The 15,966-nt window shown below is 52.6% G+C and overlaps 8 protein-coding genes across 8 annotated transcripts; 4 read left to right on the top strand and 4 right to left on the bottom strand.

Annotated features, from left to right (window-relative positions):
- Positions 1 to 94: 94 nt before the first annotated feature.
- Positions 95 to 3,239, bottom strand: LMH87_005050 (uncharacterized protein; the record flags this gene model as incomplete). The annotated part of the gene is made up of 7 exons (XM_056202698.1): positions 95 to 958; positions 1,013 to 1,916; positions 1,969 to 2,117; positions 2,166 to 2,341; positions 2,395 to 2,824; positions 2,879 to 2,918; positions 2,968 to 3,239. The coding sequence occupies 7 exons, from the start codon at positions 3,237 to 3,239 to the stop codon at positions 95 to 97; spliced, it is 2,835 nt and encodes a 944-aa protein (XP_056058228.1).
- A 347-nt stretch (positions 3,240 to 3,586) lies between these two features.
- On the bottom strand, positions 3,587 to 4,006 carry LMH87_005051 (uncharacterized protein; the record flags this gene model as incomplete). The annotated part of the gene is made up of 2 exons (XM_056202699.1): positions 3,587 to 3,740; positions 3,789 to 4,006. The coding sequence occupies 2 exons, from the start codon at positions 4,004 to 4,006 to the stop codon at positions 3,587 to 3,589; spliced, it is 372 nt and encodes a 123-aa protein (XP_056058229.1).
- Positions 4,007 to 4,362: 356 nt separating this feature from the next.
- LMH87_005052 (uncharacterized protein) lies at positions 4,363 to 5,494 on the top strand (the record flags this gene model as incomplete). Its single annotated transcript, XM_056202700.1, has 4 exons — positions 4,363 to 4,441; positions 4,557 to 4,738; positions 4,796 to 5,104; positions 5,156 to 5,494. 4 exons carry the CDS (start codon positions 4,363 to 4,365, stop codon positions 5,492 to 5,494), a joined length of 909 nt encoding a protein of 302 aa, XP_056058230.1.
- Positions 5,495 to 6,573: 1,079 nt separating this feature from the next.
- Positions 6,574 to 7,387, top strand: LMH87_005053 (uncharacterized protein; the record flags this gene model as incomplete). Its single annotated transcript, XM_056202701.1, has 3 exons — positions 6,574 to 6,598; positions 6,658 to 6,718; positions 6,778 to 7,387. 3 exons carry the CDS (start codon positions 6,574 to 6,576, stop codon positions 7,385 to 7,387), a joined length of 696 nt encoding a protein of 231 aa, XP_056058231.1.
- Positions 7,388 to 7,793: 406 nt separating this feature from the next.
- On the bottom strand, positions 7,794 to 8,745 carry LMH87_005054 (uncharacterized protein; the record flags this gene model as incomplete). Its single annotated transcript, XM_056202702.1, has 6 exons — positions 7,794 to 7,930; positions 7,988 to 8,072; positions 8,131 to 8,424; positions 8,479 to 8,550; positions 8,645 to 8,653; positions 8,722 to 8,745. 6 exons carry the CDS (start codon positions 8,743 to 8,745, stop codon positions 7,794 to 7,796), a joined length of 621 nt encoding a protein of 206 aa, XP_056058232.1.
- Positions 8,746 to 9,111: 366 nt separating this feature from the next.
- On the top strand, positions 9,112 to 9,698 carry LMH87_005055 (uncharacterized protein; the record flags this gene model as incomplete). Its single annotated transcript, XM_056202704.1, has 2 exons — positions 9,112 to 9,256; positions 9,322 to 9,698. 2 exons carry the CDS (start codon positions 9,112 to 9,114, stop codon positions 9,696 to 9,698), a joined length of 522 nt encoding a protein of 173 aa, XP_056058233.1.
- Positions 9,699 to 11,046: 1,348 nt separating this feature from the next.
- On the bottom strand, positions 11,047 to 11,623 carry LMH87_005056 (uncharacterized protein; the record flags this gene model as incomplete). The annotated part of the gene is made up of 4 exons (XM_056202705.1): positions 11,047 to 11,133; positions 11,183 to 11,341; positions 11,434 to 11,437; positions 11,523 to 11,623. The coding sequence occupies 4 exons, from the start codon at positions 11,621 to 11,623 to the stop codon at positions 11,047 to 11,049; spliced, it is 351 nt and encodes a 116-aa protein (XP_056058234.1).
- Positions 11,624 to 13,334: 1,711 nt separating this feature from the next.
- LMH87_005057 (uncharacterized protein) lies at positions 13,335 to 15,588 on the top strand (the record flags this gene model as incomplete). Its single annotated transcript, XM_056202706.1, has 5 exons — positions 13,335 to 13,406; positions 13,623 to 13,777; positions 13,904 to 13,960; positions 14,022 to 14,608; positions 14,804 to 15,588. The coding sequence occupies 5 exons, from the start codon at positions 13,335 to 13,337 to the stop codon at positions 15,586 to 15,588; spliced, it is 1,656 nt and encodes a 551-aa protein (XP_056058235.1).
- Positions 15,589 to 15,966: the final 378 nt, after the last annotated feature.

Here is a 15,966-nt window from a genome sequence, read left to right on the forward strand (position 1 = left end):
TCAGATATGTTTTATTGGGCCAAGGCGTGATGGATGATGGTTTTGTTTCTATTTAGTTTTAAATGACATGTAAAGAATTTTATTATATTTCAATTCACGGCATCCGCACTCGTCGTTGCCGCATTTCCGGCCGTCTGCTACTGTACGGGCTAAACGGGTTCTCCCTCAAGGCCCGCCTCGTGCTGTAGCGCCTCGGCTTGTCATCTTCCACGTCCGAGTAGTACACAATCTCGGTCGGTTCTGCTGTCACGCCCCCGTATCCTGTCTTGGGCGAGGCGCCGGCGCTGGGCTGCTGCCCAGTGAGCCACCGCATCACGTTGCCGAGCTCATTCATCCACCAGAGCCCGACCACAATCACCAGAAAGGTGACGGGCAGCGCCACCACCCAAAACAGCCACTGGCTGTAGTCCATGTCCCGAACATCCGACGTGTTCATGCCAAAGATGCCGGCCACCGCGCTCAGCGGCAGGAAGATGATGGTGACAATGGTGAACGCATACACGGCATTCTCCTGTCGGTCCTTGGTCCAGTCCATCTTGAAGGCAATGGTCCGTTCCAGGTCATCGACGTATTCAACGTACCGTCTAAACTCAAAGTCGCGCTGATCAAGTTGTCTCGAGTTTTCCGTCAAGAGCAACCCGCGGAAGCCATTCTTGTCTGTGGGGGAGACCTTCAGAGTGTAATCGAGACTGGTATAGTCTTCTTCTTTGCGGGCTTCCGTGTAGTACTCGTTGCGTGTGTGTCTGGAATAATTGCCGTGCCTTGCCCGAGGCATGTAGTCATCATCACCGGCTCGGAAGAAGTCTGTCATTGCGTTTGCATACATGGTTTGCCTCATGGTTGCGATAATGTGTCGCTGACGAGTCACCGTCCTGCGAACGGCCGAGAGTTCTCGCCGAACAAGATCGATTCGGTGCTGGTACGATCTATCGGACGGTTTTGTCGTAATGTCATTGTCCTGTGATAAGTTAGTCCTCATGCACTTTTTCAGGAAGATGGTGTGCCATTTTACCAATGATGCTAGGTACTGTGAATACGTCTCGTTGATGTCGTCGGGCTGCGACGTGCGGTCTTGCATCAGCTTAAGCACAGCCAGGGAAGCGATTTCAAAAGGTTGCAAAACGACGCTGTCCAGCAGGTTGTGCACGGGAAGAGCCTGGATCATGATATCCATTCCGTCACTCAAAAGCCGCCTTTCCGCAATGGAAATGTGTGACTCCCATGAACTGTCCCGAGCACGACACAGAACCAAGCCGCTGACAATATGAAGCCAGGCTGTGACAAACTGCCGCGGCGCCTCAAGCTTGACGCGATGCTCTTTCGGCACATGCGACATGATGGCCTGGAAAGCTTTAATCTTGGGGAAGATCGAACGCAACGACATCAGAACGTTTTGCTGGTAAGCCTCCAAGTCGCGCCGCTCGCGACGAGAGGCCGTCATTTCGGCGGCCTTGTCAGGTCTGCTAGAAGCGCAAGCCAAGTCCGAGATAGCGCCCCAAAACTTGCCCGTCGTGGGCCCATCGCATGTCAACGGGAGGAACAGCTGGAACAGAGACTCTGCCATATTGAACAGCTCTACCCCGTCCTCGTATTCCCGTTTGCGAGCATCATTCTTCTCATCCACCACTTTGACACCTTCGAGTTTCAACTTTTCCAATGCTGTACCGTGCGAGACGTCTGTACAGTCGCTGTAGGCAGCTTGGGTGGCGTATGCTGGTTGTTCCGTCAAAAACTTGTCAGCAGCTTCCAATTGCAACTTGAGTTCGGATTGTATAGCAGGCAGCTTCTCTTCTTTTTCGCTGCTTTGGATCATAAGTGCCAGTGTGTGTAACGGCGCGCCACTTTTGATTGTGTTTGCATTCATCGCCTCCTCCTCTGCTGTTGGCAAAGCTCGTGAAGCTATAGGGATATCGCGACTGTACGATGTTAGACAAGTCACGATAAATGACTGGCAATAATGATACTCACTCTGTTATCAACGTCAACACCACATTCCTATGCCGCTTAACACTCAAAAACTTGAGGAGCTTAGGCCAGTCTCTGGCAGTCAAAACAGTGTCTTCTTTTTTAAATTCCAGCGCCATGGGCCAAAAAGCCGTAAATTGAGCAATGAAATCCTAGCTCAGTTAGATTGCACTTCGAGTGTGGCAAAGATCCGTACTTACAAACCATGTAGGACACTGTTCAGGGCTAAAAGTCCACGTCAAGGAGTTTCCGTACTTGACAAGGATCTGACCCGTGGCTGAAGCGGCCGAGAGTCCCCGAGACGGTTCAGAAATAAGTCTGATTACATCGCCCTCAAGCCTCGCTCGCGGCATATTGCCGCATGTCACAAGTAGACCTGCCCTGGAGTCAGTATCGACAAACAAAAAAAAATCACAGCATGCATCTTACTGTCTCCAAGCACCAAGCACCACAGTTGCTCAATGTGAAAGCATTCTCCCTTGTTTGCAATCCCCAATTCGCAGACTGCTTGTCCCATGTCTCTCTGTTGTGTAGTTCTGGAGTATTGGGCTTGCAGCAATGTCTGAGAAGGAAACGATGCCAGATTCGAGCCTGCCAGAAGCCCGGAGTATTGCTTCAGTATGAAGAATGGCATGCACAGCCATCGGACCATCATAGGTAAAGACTCGTCTCGATCAACGTCGAGCTTTTTCTTTCGGGATTCAAGTGGTGTCTGCAGAAACTGAGGCTCCATGTAGCCGACATTCACACCTTTGGGATTGGACCGCGATTTGACGCACAATCGGGTAACATCAGCACGAAGCCGGTTCATGGCTCGCCTTTCTGTATCTGACACATGTACTCGGCGTGGAATTTCGGTCTCGAAGCTGTTAGCCCATTTGTACTGCCTGCTTCAAGTGGCACTAGGTCTTACCCAGAATTCGTCAAAGTTCATGACGTCTTGTTGAATATGCCTGCACTCGTGTCAGTCGTGTAACCCAGCAGGCGATTTGCTTGACATACAGCCACTTGAAGAGTTCACCACTTCCATTGTGGACCTCGGTGAGCTGAGCTGTGTGGCTACCCCCCGTCTCTGCGTCGCCTGTGTACCGCGAATAATAAACTCGCTTGACTCTCGAGTCATCCGTCAATCGATTCGCATCCGCCAGCGAGGTGTCTGGATCAGCAGACGTAGTATCAAAGCTCAAGGAGTCGCTATTGTTTAACGCATCGGACTTGTCACAGTTGAAGCTAAAGTCTTCATAATTTTCCCAATCTATGACATCCTGCGTCATCGAATAGATGGCTCGTGCGGAAGGGGATCTGCTGTATGAGCGAGTCCTTCTGGCGCGGATAGGAGGAGGGGGAGAACTGTCTCGACCGCGAGCATCGATGTCGCTTCCATCCGACTCTGGAGATACAAAGGCATATCTCGTTTCCTCTGTTGGGTGCTCTCTTCCCGTGGCATGGCGGACTCTTTCTTCTCTACTTGTACGCTCCACGAATACTGGGTGAGGTCCCTGTATGCCAGGCGGGGAGGGGCTGGCCCTGTATCTAGAGGTAGGCAGAGCTACTTCTTCGGCAAACATGGCAGAGCGCGGCTCTACGTTTGCCATGATTGGAATCACCTCCTCCGTACGTTCTACCGCCGTCGGCACATAGCGACTGTAGCTGACAACGGGACGTTGTCGCCGCGAACGTGAGCTACGTCGGCGAGGATGATAATATGCATCATGTCTGGATGGTGGTGGTGCATTCCGCCTGCTTGGTTCTTCCACATAATAGCTGCGTCGTTTCTGAAAGCGTTAGTTTAACACTCCAACAGAAGGCAATGAGCTGCCTACTGGCTCGGCACGATAGGCCCGATAGTTCGCAGGCCGTGCTCGACGGTCTTCTTCACTGCTGTAGTACGGGAACATATTTCGAGGGTGCTCGCTTTGGTATTCGAGCCAAGTTGGAGTGTGGACAAAGCCTCCGTCTCGGTATCTGGCCCCTGAGCGGGAGCCAGGGCCGGGCCGTTTGAAGAGGCTGGGATGCGCTGCTTACTCCCAGCTAGCTTCATTTCGCCAGCTGCAATAGTGGCTCAGCTGTGTGGCACAGCATGAGCAGCAGCAGTTTAATACAGAGGCCAATGTATATAAATATATATGTATACATATCCCGTGGCTCACCTAGAAACTAACTAGACAGCTATCAGACTTTATACGATTTTTCTTGCTATTTCCTTTGCAACCAGTGGCGACATATCCAAGGTTGTTTACTTTGACCTCCGAGTTCAGTGGGGGCGACTGTGCCAACAAGGCTGCTAGCTGCCACTTCTCTTGCGCCAGCCAGGCACCACTTCCAACACCGTCATCCCGCCGCCAACGTCTTTGATCATCACACACTCTGTCTGCGCACTCTCGCAAGATCGTCACGATGAGCAAAACGATATTTATTAGCTCTCCGGAGCAGCTTGGGACTGTATTTCAGTCGACCCCGATTGTCGTTGCCAATAGTAAGCTGTACCCCTCGTCACCCCGCCGAACAGCTCTTAGTTGCGCGTTGCTCGCCCGGCACCGCGCCCTCGCTTGACGTCTTGACGTTGCTGACCCTCCGATTCTGCGCCCTAGTATTTTCCGAGTCGTCAGAACTAAGTGAGCAACTGTCCACCGTATACGAGTCCCTCTCCCACTCTCTTTCGCGCGCCGGCAAAATTTCCTTTGTCAAGATCGACTTTGATAAAAATGACGAACTCGCCAAGAGCCACGGCGTGACCAAGGCGCCGAGCTTTCTCATCTTCCGCGATGGCAAGGTCAGAGATAGAGCCCAAGGCACGAACCCACTCGAGCTTAGAAAATTTGCCGAAAAGATTGCCAAGGAAGCCCAGGCTCTCGAGTCGGGATCCAGCAGTGCCGCCGCGTCCGGCTGGAGAGGAGCAGAGCTGCCCCGCGGTTACAGCGACATTACGGATCAGGTCGAAATCAGAGACTGCGAGGTTCTGAACGCCGACGACGGAGCCGGAACTGTCCGTACCTTGTTCGATACTGCGAAGCCCACCGCACTTGACAAGGGCAAGGAAACGGGTAGCGCAGCCAAAGATTGGGTGCAGAGCGGTTCGGATGACCAATTATTGCTCTACATTCCCTTCCAGTCAACTATTAAGCTGCATACCGTCCAGGCAAGAAATCATTTTCTCGTGGGCTGGGAAGTTGTGCTGACATTGCGATAGTTGACTTCGTTGCCATCGCCTGACGATGAGGGTGAGGTCTCGAGACCACACGTCATTCACCTCTTCATCAACCGTCCACAAAACATGGACTTTGCTGAAGCAGACGACTCTGAGCCGACTCAGGTCATCAACCTCGGGCCTAGCGACTGGAACGACGATGGAACCGCCACCATCTCCTTGCGCTTTGTCAAGTTCCAAAAGACCTCGACAGTCATTCTGTACGTCCAGCAGGGCGACGGAGAGGCCGAAGCTGTTCGTTTGGACAGAGTCAGGCTGATTGGCGAGGCTGGCACAAAGCGGGAAATGGGTAACCTGCAGAAGGCTGGCGATGAAGAATGAACCTTTTTTGCCAGGCTTTATCGAATCAATCGAATTATCATAGCCTGCGCCGACGGCGTTACGGGAATATTAAACGATGCATGCAAATGAGGAGCTATTGGTGTTGGCAGGATCCTGTCGGAAGTCTCCCAATTCAGTTGGTCCAAAATAGAAACAAAGTGTTGGAATTCGCTGAAGATGTAATGTGATTGTAATGCAATGCATGGAATTCTTTGGAACCATTTCACAGGAACAAGAAAGAATTACGTCCAGGGTTTAAATATGTCCTGCCTCCCTACCGCGGCATCTGTGGAATAGCACAAGACACCAGTTTGGTAGAGTGGCGGGCTGCAATTATATTTTCTCTGGGGCATAACTGACGCTTCGATGTATCCATTGAGAAGGATTCGAGCAACACGGGTAAAAATTTCGAGTTATGCCAGCCGCACGAAGAGAAAAGGAAAAAAGAGAAGCGTAGCTTCGGCGCGCGCGTGAAGATTTTTATGGGCAACCCAGCCCACGCGATGATTAGTCATCTGGATACTGTAGGGTAGCTCTGCGTTACGAGAGCTTGAACTCGCGTGCTCATCCGTGCGAAAAATTCTTGATTCAACCGTCTTTTTGTTGGTGTGAGTACTCTAGGACTTGCGTCTATACTTTTTAGCACGTTTGAAAATGTAGTGGACACACACTGCAGCTTTGGTATGAATTATTTGACGTCGCAGTGATATTATTGATGGTAGAACTAGATGATAAATGAGATGCAGGCATGTGTCGAAAATGACACACTCAGCAGAGAACCGCTACTCAAAATAAAACCGACAGATAGTAGAAAGCCAATACAATGCAATTATTTAACTGTACAATATCCTTGTTTCTTGTCACTGGTGTTGCTGAAAGGCTCGCCACTTACACGTGCTAGGCAGCGCCAGGCAGGCAGCGCTATGACCGCACTAGCCACATGCCGTCACAACTTGCGCCACAGTGACGTCCACCAAAGACCTTGAACTGACGACGAACGTTGCAAGTTCAACGTCGAGCGCATTTCTTGCATTTTACATCGCACCATAAAACAGGCATATTCGTCTGTACTTGCCAAAATGTCGGCTCCGCCTCCTAACTATTGTAAGTGTCACCCTCGGCCTCTCACGCAACACCCCGCAAGACTGACACGAGGCCTCCAGATGCGATCCTGGAAGTAGCCGAAAATGCGCCTCTGGATCGGATCAGAGAGGCATACAAGAGGTATATTCATCCGGAAGCTCCCCTAAACCTACAACAATATGCTAATCCAATTTAAACAGAGCTGCACTCAAGACACATCCCGATCGCGTCCCCGACGGCTCGCCTGACCGGCAAGAGCGCACTCGCAAGTTCCAGCTCGTCAACGACGCCTACTACACGCTCTCCGACCCGACCCGCCGCCGCGAGTACGATGCGCAGCGCAAAATGTTCAACCGCGCGCCGTCGAGCGACCCCTTTGCCGAGGCCGACGACGACGCGCCGCCCGAGTACTCAGCCGGCGGCGGCACCAGCCCGTACTCGTGGGCGTGGAATTTCTTCACCAAGGGCAATGCCAGCGGGGCGGAGCGCGAGCAGACGGAGAATGCCCAGTTTCGGGATGTGTTTGAGGAGATGATGCGCGAGCAGGGCATGGCCGAGGACGGGACGAACCGCCCGACCAACAAGTTTTGGAGCATCGTCGGCGGCCTTAGTGGTGGCGCGCTCGGCTTCATCGTCGCGAATGTGCCTGGTCTGGTGGCGGGCGCCGTGGCAGGCAATAGGCTCGGCGCGGTGCGGGATGCCAAGGGGAAGAGTGTGTTTGCCGTGTTCCAGGAACTTCCGCAAGACGACCGAACTCGGCTGCTCAGCCAGCTTGCAGCAAAGGTGTTTAGCCATGCGACTGGTATATAAATATGCCGGCCACGAGTCGCTATTGGCACTGTGCCTCGGCCGCTCAACATAGTAGACCCGCTCTCTCTAGGTAGCCTAATTAGATAGAATTACTTGCGATACCCGTAAACGCTTTCCCCTCCTCGTGATGCCCAAGTCATACATTGTCACGACAAGCAAGTGAGTTGGTGAGGATTCAGTTAGATTGCAGCCAGAGACACGATAAGCATAATGCATGTGGCCGAATATCATGGTATGAAACAAGAAACAAAGTACATTTTTACCCTGACACCAGATTTAAATCTCATAAACTCCTTGACCCACCGGTTTCCTGATCTACAGCAAAGCCATATCTTGCCCGTAGTCAAGGTATCATAATCCAATCGCGGACCCCTGAGCCATCCTTATGCTCATGCAACTATATATCCTATCGTCGAGGACCGGGGTTGAAGCCAGGCGGGCCGCCGCCAGGAGGAGGCTGGAAGCCGTGAGGAGGGAAACCGCCGGGAGGAGCGCCTGGGAAACCAGCAGGAGGAGGGAATCCGCCAGGGAACTGTGGGGGACCTGTATAATAGTTGTTAGACACGCGGTAGCCACCGTATCGACGTTTCGGCCACTTACCGCCACGACCAGCAAAGCCAGGAGGCGCGCCGGGGAAGCCGGGCAGGCCTGGAGGAGCACCACCACCGAGACCAGGAGCAGGGCCCTAGAGAATGTTAGCAAGGTGACTTCGGTTTGCGGTGTCAGGGCGGGATATGTCTTACAGCGAGGGAGGGAGCGGGGGCGCCGCGGCCAGCAGGCTTCGCAACACCAGGACCGGCGCTCAGAGCTGAGGCGATACCGCCGGGTGCACTCTTCCCTAGTCTCGCGCTGGGATCTGCGGGAGGAGGTGATTCGACGGAGAGCGACACAATGTACGCGCCGCGAACGATGGTAAGGCCGAGCGTGCGCTTCTCTTCGGACTCGACAACGCTGCCGCCAGCGCCGGGTGCGGATCTATCTTGTCGTCGCTTTACGCGTCGGAACTCTTCGGTATCTGCAAGAACAAGGTTCATGTGCTGTGAAACGAGTTAGCAAAGGGAGCGTGTGGCTTTCAATGTGCATGTAATTACCTTGTCGAACGCGAGCATCTGGCCGGTCATTGCTCGGCCGTCGTTCAACGTCACCCGCATGCGCCAGTTAATCTAAGCCCAAACATTAGCTTCATCCTTGTCCATCGTCTGTCAGGCACCGGTCGCGTCGCAGAATCGCATTGCGCCGGTCGGGGAGGTAACGTACATAACCGGCCTAGGCAGACATCGAGTTAGCAACTGCATCAGGAGCGGTGGGTGGGAGGGGGGGCGTTGTCGTCATACCATCTTTCCTTGCTTGTTCGACATCTTGAAAGAGTTGGCGAGAGCTTGCAGATGCAGCGTCTCAAGTGTGTCAAAAAATTGGTATATTCGCGGAGCTCCTTATGCGACCGCGGCAAACTTCAACGCTTCAAGCTCTGAAGTTTAGGTATGGTCCAAAATTTGCGGAGCCTGATTGGAGAGGCCGCGAAAAAGGTACATCTGCTATGTACCGTTTCCCATCTAACCTATTCAGGCATAGCATCTCCACACTTTTAGTCGGCCACAGATGAGGGCAGACAAACCCTCAAATTTTCCTGGCCCTCACAAAATCGTTTGGCCTTTTCCAAGCGCAGTTTCAACCTCACGCAAGACACAATCAACCATCCCGTCGACAACCACAACACCGCAGCAATGGCTTCCGAGAAGGCAAACAACCCCATGAGGGAGCTCAAGATTCAGAAGCTCGTTCTGAACATTTGCGTCGGCGAGTCTGGTGACAGACTGACCCGTGCCGCCAAGGTGCTTGAGCAGCTTTCTGGTCAGACTCCTGTCTACAGTACGCCTTTCCCCCCGAAATTTTGCGCTGCGCAATGCGAATTGAGTTCTAACCCGCGACTGCAGGCAAGGCCCGCTACACCGTCCGTACCTTCGGTATCCGTCGTAACGAAAAGATCTCCGTCCACGTCACCGTCCGTGGCCCCAAGGCTGAGGAGATTCTCGAGCGTGGCCTCAAGGTCAAGGAGTACGAGCTCCGCAAGCGCAACTTCTCCGAGACTGGCAACTTCGGCTTCGGTATCTCCGAGCACATCGATCTCGGTATCAAGTACGACCCCTCCATCGGTATCTACGGCATGGACTTCTACTGCTGCATGACCCGCCCTGGTGAGCGCGTCACCCGCCGCCGCCGCATGAAGTCTACCATCGGCTCTTCCCACCGCATCAAGCGTGACGAGACTGTCCGCTGGTTCAAGACCCGCTTCGACGGCATTGTCCGATAAATGGAGCAAATCAAAAAAAGTCTTGTCTGAGAAGGGATTCTTTCAAGGATTGCCACGGCGAATTTGGTTTTTTTTAAAGGGATTCAATGAACACGGAACGGAACAGGCGATATTTGTATTTAAGTTATCTACGCATCAGCTCGACCAATGATTTTGAGTCGAGCTCGGCCTTAGAGACCGACCGGCATACACGCCGGCTTTATATCTGCTTGCGAATGTGATGAACACATTTCCCTTGGCCTATCTTTTTTCTCTCTCGTTGTGGCTGTTAAAGACTGCAATGACACGATTGTGCTTGGAAACGAGCGTCAGCAATCAACTTCCATCGGTGCGAAGCGAACGCCTGTGTCGTAGGATCGCAAAGTAATTTCAGAACCGTGATTTCTTCTACCTACCTCGAAGGTCTAGTTATAAGTTAAAGCTCTAGAGATGTCACCCGTCCCCCGCCAGATATAAAAAAGATCCAAATTAAATGAATCAGAAGCAAATTCGCTCGGCATCCTTGTCCATGTCGCTTTTCGCAGCAGCCTTCCATCACCAAGCTCGGTAAACAAGCCCGCATCTCATCTCCAAAAACCTCCTCAAAGGAACCTGGAACAACACGGCACCATTATCAAAAACCATGGCTTAATACCCCAAAACCCATTTCTCCTTTCTCATTGTCACAACAGCCACAGCGTCGTCGATCGGCACAATTCTGTCCAGAACTGCTTTTTCGAATCCGTAGCGGTCCACCCACCAGGCCTGACTCTCCATGTCCACCCCGCGCGCACTTCGTATAACGATCTGGACAACAATGTTGGGCTTTCCCTGCAGAAGGGCCCGCATCCGAGGAGCCCAAACCCGTTCATCACTCGAGCATACCACGGGTTCAACCTCCTTCATCCAAAAGAGTCGCCATCCAGCCGACCACTCGTGCCAGTATTTCTGTGCCGCAGCTCGCATATAAGTGAAATTGAGGTTGATAAGGAATCCTGAAACGTCAGGAAGTTTGTGAATATTGGCATACCATTCGTATTGGCTTCTGACTTTCCAAATAGCTTGCATATCGCCACACTGCCAGTCGGATCCCGTCATAGTACGCATGATTTCCCCACCCAGAGAAATTCGTGCGTGCACATCCATGACTGTTCTAGCCCGGGATTGCTCCAGGCATGGATGACATGGACTTTCTGCAACATCCAAGAGGCGTAAACATGTAAGGATGCATGATGGGTCACGAAAGAATCCCACAGTACACAGCATGGTATAAACGCTCTGTTTAACTGGCCCGTCATCCAAGCGGAGAAGACGTAGAATCTCTTGGATCTGAGGCTCTATGATTCCATTTGATGGCACATAAGCAGGATTATGCGGTGGCGCGGCATAGAATGGAAGGATCGGAGGGCTGGACTGCGCAGCTGGTAGTTTCGGGAGTCTCCGGATGATCGGGAGTCTAAGAATACCGTTAGAATACAACAATACAAGCTCCAGTCTCTACTTACACGGGAGGCGGCCCCGTTGAGTGAGTGTGAGGAGTCATCGTGGGCGACTCGATAGCAGGCACCGCACACCTTAAGGAGCGAAGATGACAGCCAGAAGTATTCCGTAGGAGGAGAGCAGATAAGGGAGTATTCGAGGAGACGGAGGAAGGGGAGAATGGGCTGGCAGAAAATTTTGTAGAATTAAAAGTGAGCGCAGGCTCAAACGCGATAGTCATCCTGCATTTCGGACGTTCGCCGGACGCCCGATTCACTGGTCTTGGGCTCCGTCAGCGGCCAGGCATCGTTTGCATTAGGCTGAGTGTGACACGCAGACATCGGCACATGGTGTTAGCATACGTACTTGGTATCTTTCTCTAGTTTGGTGTGTCCTGACGCGTGTGTTTGGCCGTCACTGGTACCTGAGCGGAGGTTGCACACACGAACAGCACATCTAGATCCCATGGTTTCTCAATGTTTGACTCATGAGATGTGTATGCAGCTATTCTTTCGATACTCAGTGCAATCCGCGTCTAATGGAAGAGGCCGAAAATAAGTTTCATCGAATATCCACCCGCGATTCTGCTGCGAGCCCAAGTACCTGCTTGGGCTTTTTGCCAGCTCAAGATAGCCTCATGCCAAACTCGTGTTAGCCGAGAGCCCGGTAGCTCTCTGTCAACGCAGCTAACAATGGCTTGTGTAGCCCAATGCCAAAAGTACGGAACAAGTTGCTTGGTCCAATCAAGCCCCAATATTCGAACGGGCGAGGTTCTAGATTCTTCGACGTGCGTTTGTAATTCTGCCCTCGAGTCTGCTTGACCGTGAACGCGCCGAGTTGTCGAGGATCTATCAATAGTAGAGAGGTTGCCATCAAGTAATACCGATGAATTCTACGTGTTAAAACGCATCGTTGTGGGCTACGAAAGAGATTTGGCTGCAAACGCAGCTGGAGCATGTGTGAGAGCCCATTTCGGCAACTCTCGCGAGTACTGCCCGGACCGGATCATTCACGCCACTTTACCGCCGTCAAACCGACCCTATGGCTAATATACGCAAGCTCACTGTCAGCATGCCCCGAGATTAGCCCGACGCTGCCACTGCCTAAGCAGTTGTGAATTTGAATTCGCCTGGATAATGCGTTGCTGAAGCATATGCTACTGCCGTAGCAGCAGACGGCGCGTCAGCCTGAGATGAGGCCGATGAGCGAGCAGCCAGAGCCCATACTTTAGAAATAACTGAGACATCTAAGTGGCAGAAAAGAAAGGCCATACTGTACACCGTCCGGGGTTGAGCTTCTCGTTGACGGTATTGATTGGCGCTGCACAGGTTGCTACATCATGAAAGGCAGGACCGTACGATTTTTCTGGTAGTCGATATGCTCAAAAAATGCCCCACCTGATGACTGAGATAACTCATTCCCCCCAAATGCAATGCTGTATTTTGGTTCGGTACGAAAAGAAGCACTGTCGTGGATGGTAGCTAGCGAGAATACCTGTCGCATGGCACTGCAATACCCTGAGGCCCGAAGGCATACGGCAGCCGGAAGGATAGTGATGATTTTTGAGGTTGACCGAGCGACGAACTTTGTTTTTGGCCATGGAGTCTGTGGTTGCTGCAATTCGGTCTGCATCTGTGACCCAAGCTCTCATCGCGATCCTGTAAGCATTCGCAGCGCCTACATTTCACGATTCCATTGAGACTGGGATATTTTTCCAAATAGAATGAGAGACGAGTAAAGAGAGATTCAGAGCCCGAGTGAGCAGACACTACTTTGGCAGATAATTTCCAGGTTGGGTCCCCGAGGTGAACTGTGTAGTCGGCTGGCCGGGATCATGGCCAAGGATATGTAGTAATAAATGTTGCCTCAGGATTGTCAGGTTGCCAGGCGCCCGGTTTGGCCGGCCAGTGACCCTGTTGAGCGGTAAAATGAGACCGGAAGTGGATTATTGTTGTCGCGGCAGCGGTTTTGTCGGGCAAAACCGCGCAGTTCCCCCTGATTGGGTGGCTTGTCAGCACGACTCCACTGCCTCCCTCACAGACTCTGCTCTGTCCTCCCGAAAAACTCCATTCGCTCTCCCGCAAAGGCAGCACTGCATCTCTCAATCTCCCCTCTCCCCAATTGCACGTTGCTGCAATTGCTTCTCTTTCACCTCAGACACCAATTACCTCCCTCAGCATGTTCCGCAACGCTCTCCGTCAGTCGACGCGCGCTGTCGGCGCCGTCAGTGCTGCCAGCCGAGTCTCCGTCGTGAGTACCTCCTCAGCCCCCGACCCGACCGAGCAAGCCATCGAATCCGACGCAAAACATCACGTTCCATCATAAAATTGCTTTGGTGACCCAATTGGATCGCTACACCATCGGGACACTCGCGCGAAAAGCTTTTTTGAGCTGTTTTGCCGGCTTTCGAGCTTCTCCGAGACTGCTCAGCTGGGACCTTCGGCTAACTTGTTTTTTCCCTACTAGCGAAATGCCGCACCCGTCGTCAGCTCTATCCAGGCCCGTACCTACGCCGAAGCCAAGGCCTCTCCCACCGAGGTCTCTTCCATTCTCGAGCAGCGCATTCGTGGTGTTCAGGAGGAGAACAACCTCGCCGAGACTGGCCGTGTCCTGTCAATTGGGTATGTGGAGAAAGACGTAGCCCTGGGCACCAAGGAGTCGCGAGAACCCCGACCAACTCCGACTGCATGCCACGACGCAACAACGACCGCAATTGAACCAAACATCTGCTAACCAGCTTCTAACAGTGATGGTATCGCCCGTGTCCACGGTCTGGCCAACGTTCAGGCCGAAGAGCTTGTCGAGTAAGCTATGCTACGGCCCCCATAAACCCAAGCCGCATCCATGCTAACAACACAATTAAAGGTTCGCTTCTGGCGTCAAGGGCATGTGCATGAACCTCGAGGCCGGTCAGGTTGGTGTCGTCCTGTTCGGTTCCGACCGTCTCGTCAAGGAGGGCGAGACTGTCAAGCGTACCGGTGAAATTGTGGATGTCCCCGTCGGTGTTGAGATGCTTGGTCGCGTCGTCGACGCTCTCGGCAACCCCATTGACGGCAAGGGCCCTATCAACACCACGAAGCGCCGCCGTGCTCAGCTGAAGGCCCCCGGTATTCTGCCTCGCAAGTCTGTCAACGAGCCTGTCCAGACCGGTATGAAGTCGATTGACGCCATGGTCCCCGTTGGCCGTGGCCAGCGTGAGTTGATCATCGGTGATCGTCAGACCGGCAAGACTGCTGTCGGCCTCGACACTATTCTCAACCAGAAGCGCTGGAATGACGGCTCTGATGAGAAGAAGAAACTCTACTGTGTCTACGTCGCTGTCGGCCAGAAGCGTTCTACTGTCGCCCAGTTTGTCAAGACACTTGAGGAGAACGATGCCATGAAATATTCGGTCGTTGTTGCTGCTACTGCTTCTGAAGCTGCTCCTCTGCAGTACATTGCTCCCTTCACTGGTAAGTTCTAACCCCAGAGTTTATGCATGCTTTTTTACCTTGCCTGCGCTCCTTCCACCTCGCCCCACTTATCTCCATCCTCACCACCCTACCTGTCCACCTTGTCCACCTCATCGGCCTTATTTGTCTTATACCAACCTATTTCAACTGCTTTTCTTGTTTGTTCTTGCTTCCACTTGTTCTAACAATGCCTAGGTGCCTCAATTGGTGAAGAGTTCCGTGACACCGGAAAGCACTCTCTTGTGATCTACGATGATCTGTCGAAGCAGGCTGTTGCTTATCGTCAGATGTCTCTGCTGCTCCGTCGTCCTCCCGGCCGTGAGGCTTACCCCGGTGACGTCTTCTACCTGCACTCTCGTCTTCTCGAGCGTGCTGCCAAGCTCAACGACAAGCACGGTGGCGGTTCCATGACTGCCCTGCCCATCATTGAGACCCAGGGTGGTGATGTCTCTGCCTACATTCCCACCAACGTCATTTCCATTACCGACGGTCAGATCTTCCTCGAGTCCGAGCTCTTCTACAAGGGTATCCGTCCCGCCATCAACGTCGGTCTTTCCGTCTCTCGCGTCGGTTCCGCTGCCCAGCTCAAGGCCATGAAGCAGGTCGCTGGTTCCCTGAAGCTTTACCTGGCCCAGTACCGTGAGGTCGCTGCCTTCGCCCAGTTCGGTTCCGATCTGGATGCCGCTACCAAGCAGGTCCTGAACCGTGGTGAGCGTCTCACTGAGCTCCTCAAGCAGAAGCAGTACTCCCCCATGGCCGTCAACGAGATGGTTCCTCTCATCTTCGCTGGTGTCAATGGTTACCTCGATAACGTCCCTGTCGACCGCGTTCTCCAGTGGGAGGCCGACTACCTGACTCACCTCAAGACCAACGAGTCTGAGCTCCTCGCCACCATTGACAAGGAGGGTGCTCTCAGCAAGGAGCTTGAGGCCAAGCTCAAGGACGTTACGCAGTCCTTCATCAAGAGCTTCCTCAACTAAACCATAATTTGGAAAAGCTTTTTGTGCAGATTAGAGATAGGGCTGTTGGGATGTTGCTGTCTATACCGAAATCTTTGTAGTCTTTGTTCTCTCTTAGCGGAGGATATCCGGGGGGTTGCGCCTGACGGAGCGATGATAGGTGAAAAGAGGGAATTCGCCAGACATGCTACCACTTGTAAAATAGAGCTCATAACTCAATTAACGCCCTCGATTCCTTTTGTTCTTATTAAAATTTTAAAGCTATACAAATTACCTTGCTGGTGAACTGAACTGCCGTGATGACTACAACATTCATGTGTGACGGGTACATTTCTGGCAGGTTTGAAACGCTGGCAGGTGTGGGCAGCTACCTGAGTACCAACTGCCCAAAATACTCGA

Source organism: Akanthomyces muscarius, chromosome 1 (genome assembly GCF_028009165.1).
Source record: "Akanthomyces muscarius strain Ve6 chromosome 1, whole genome shotgun sequence".
Classification (NCBI taxonomy): domain Eukaryota; kingdom Fungi; phylum Ascomycota; class Sordariomycetes; order Hypocreales; family Cordycipitaceae; genus Akanthomyces; species Akanthomyces muscarius.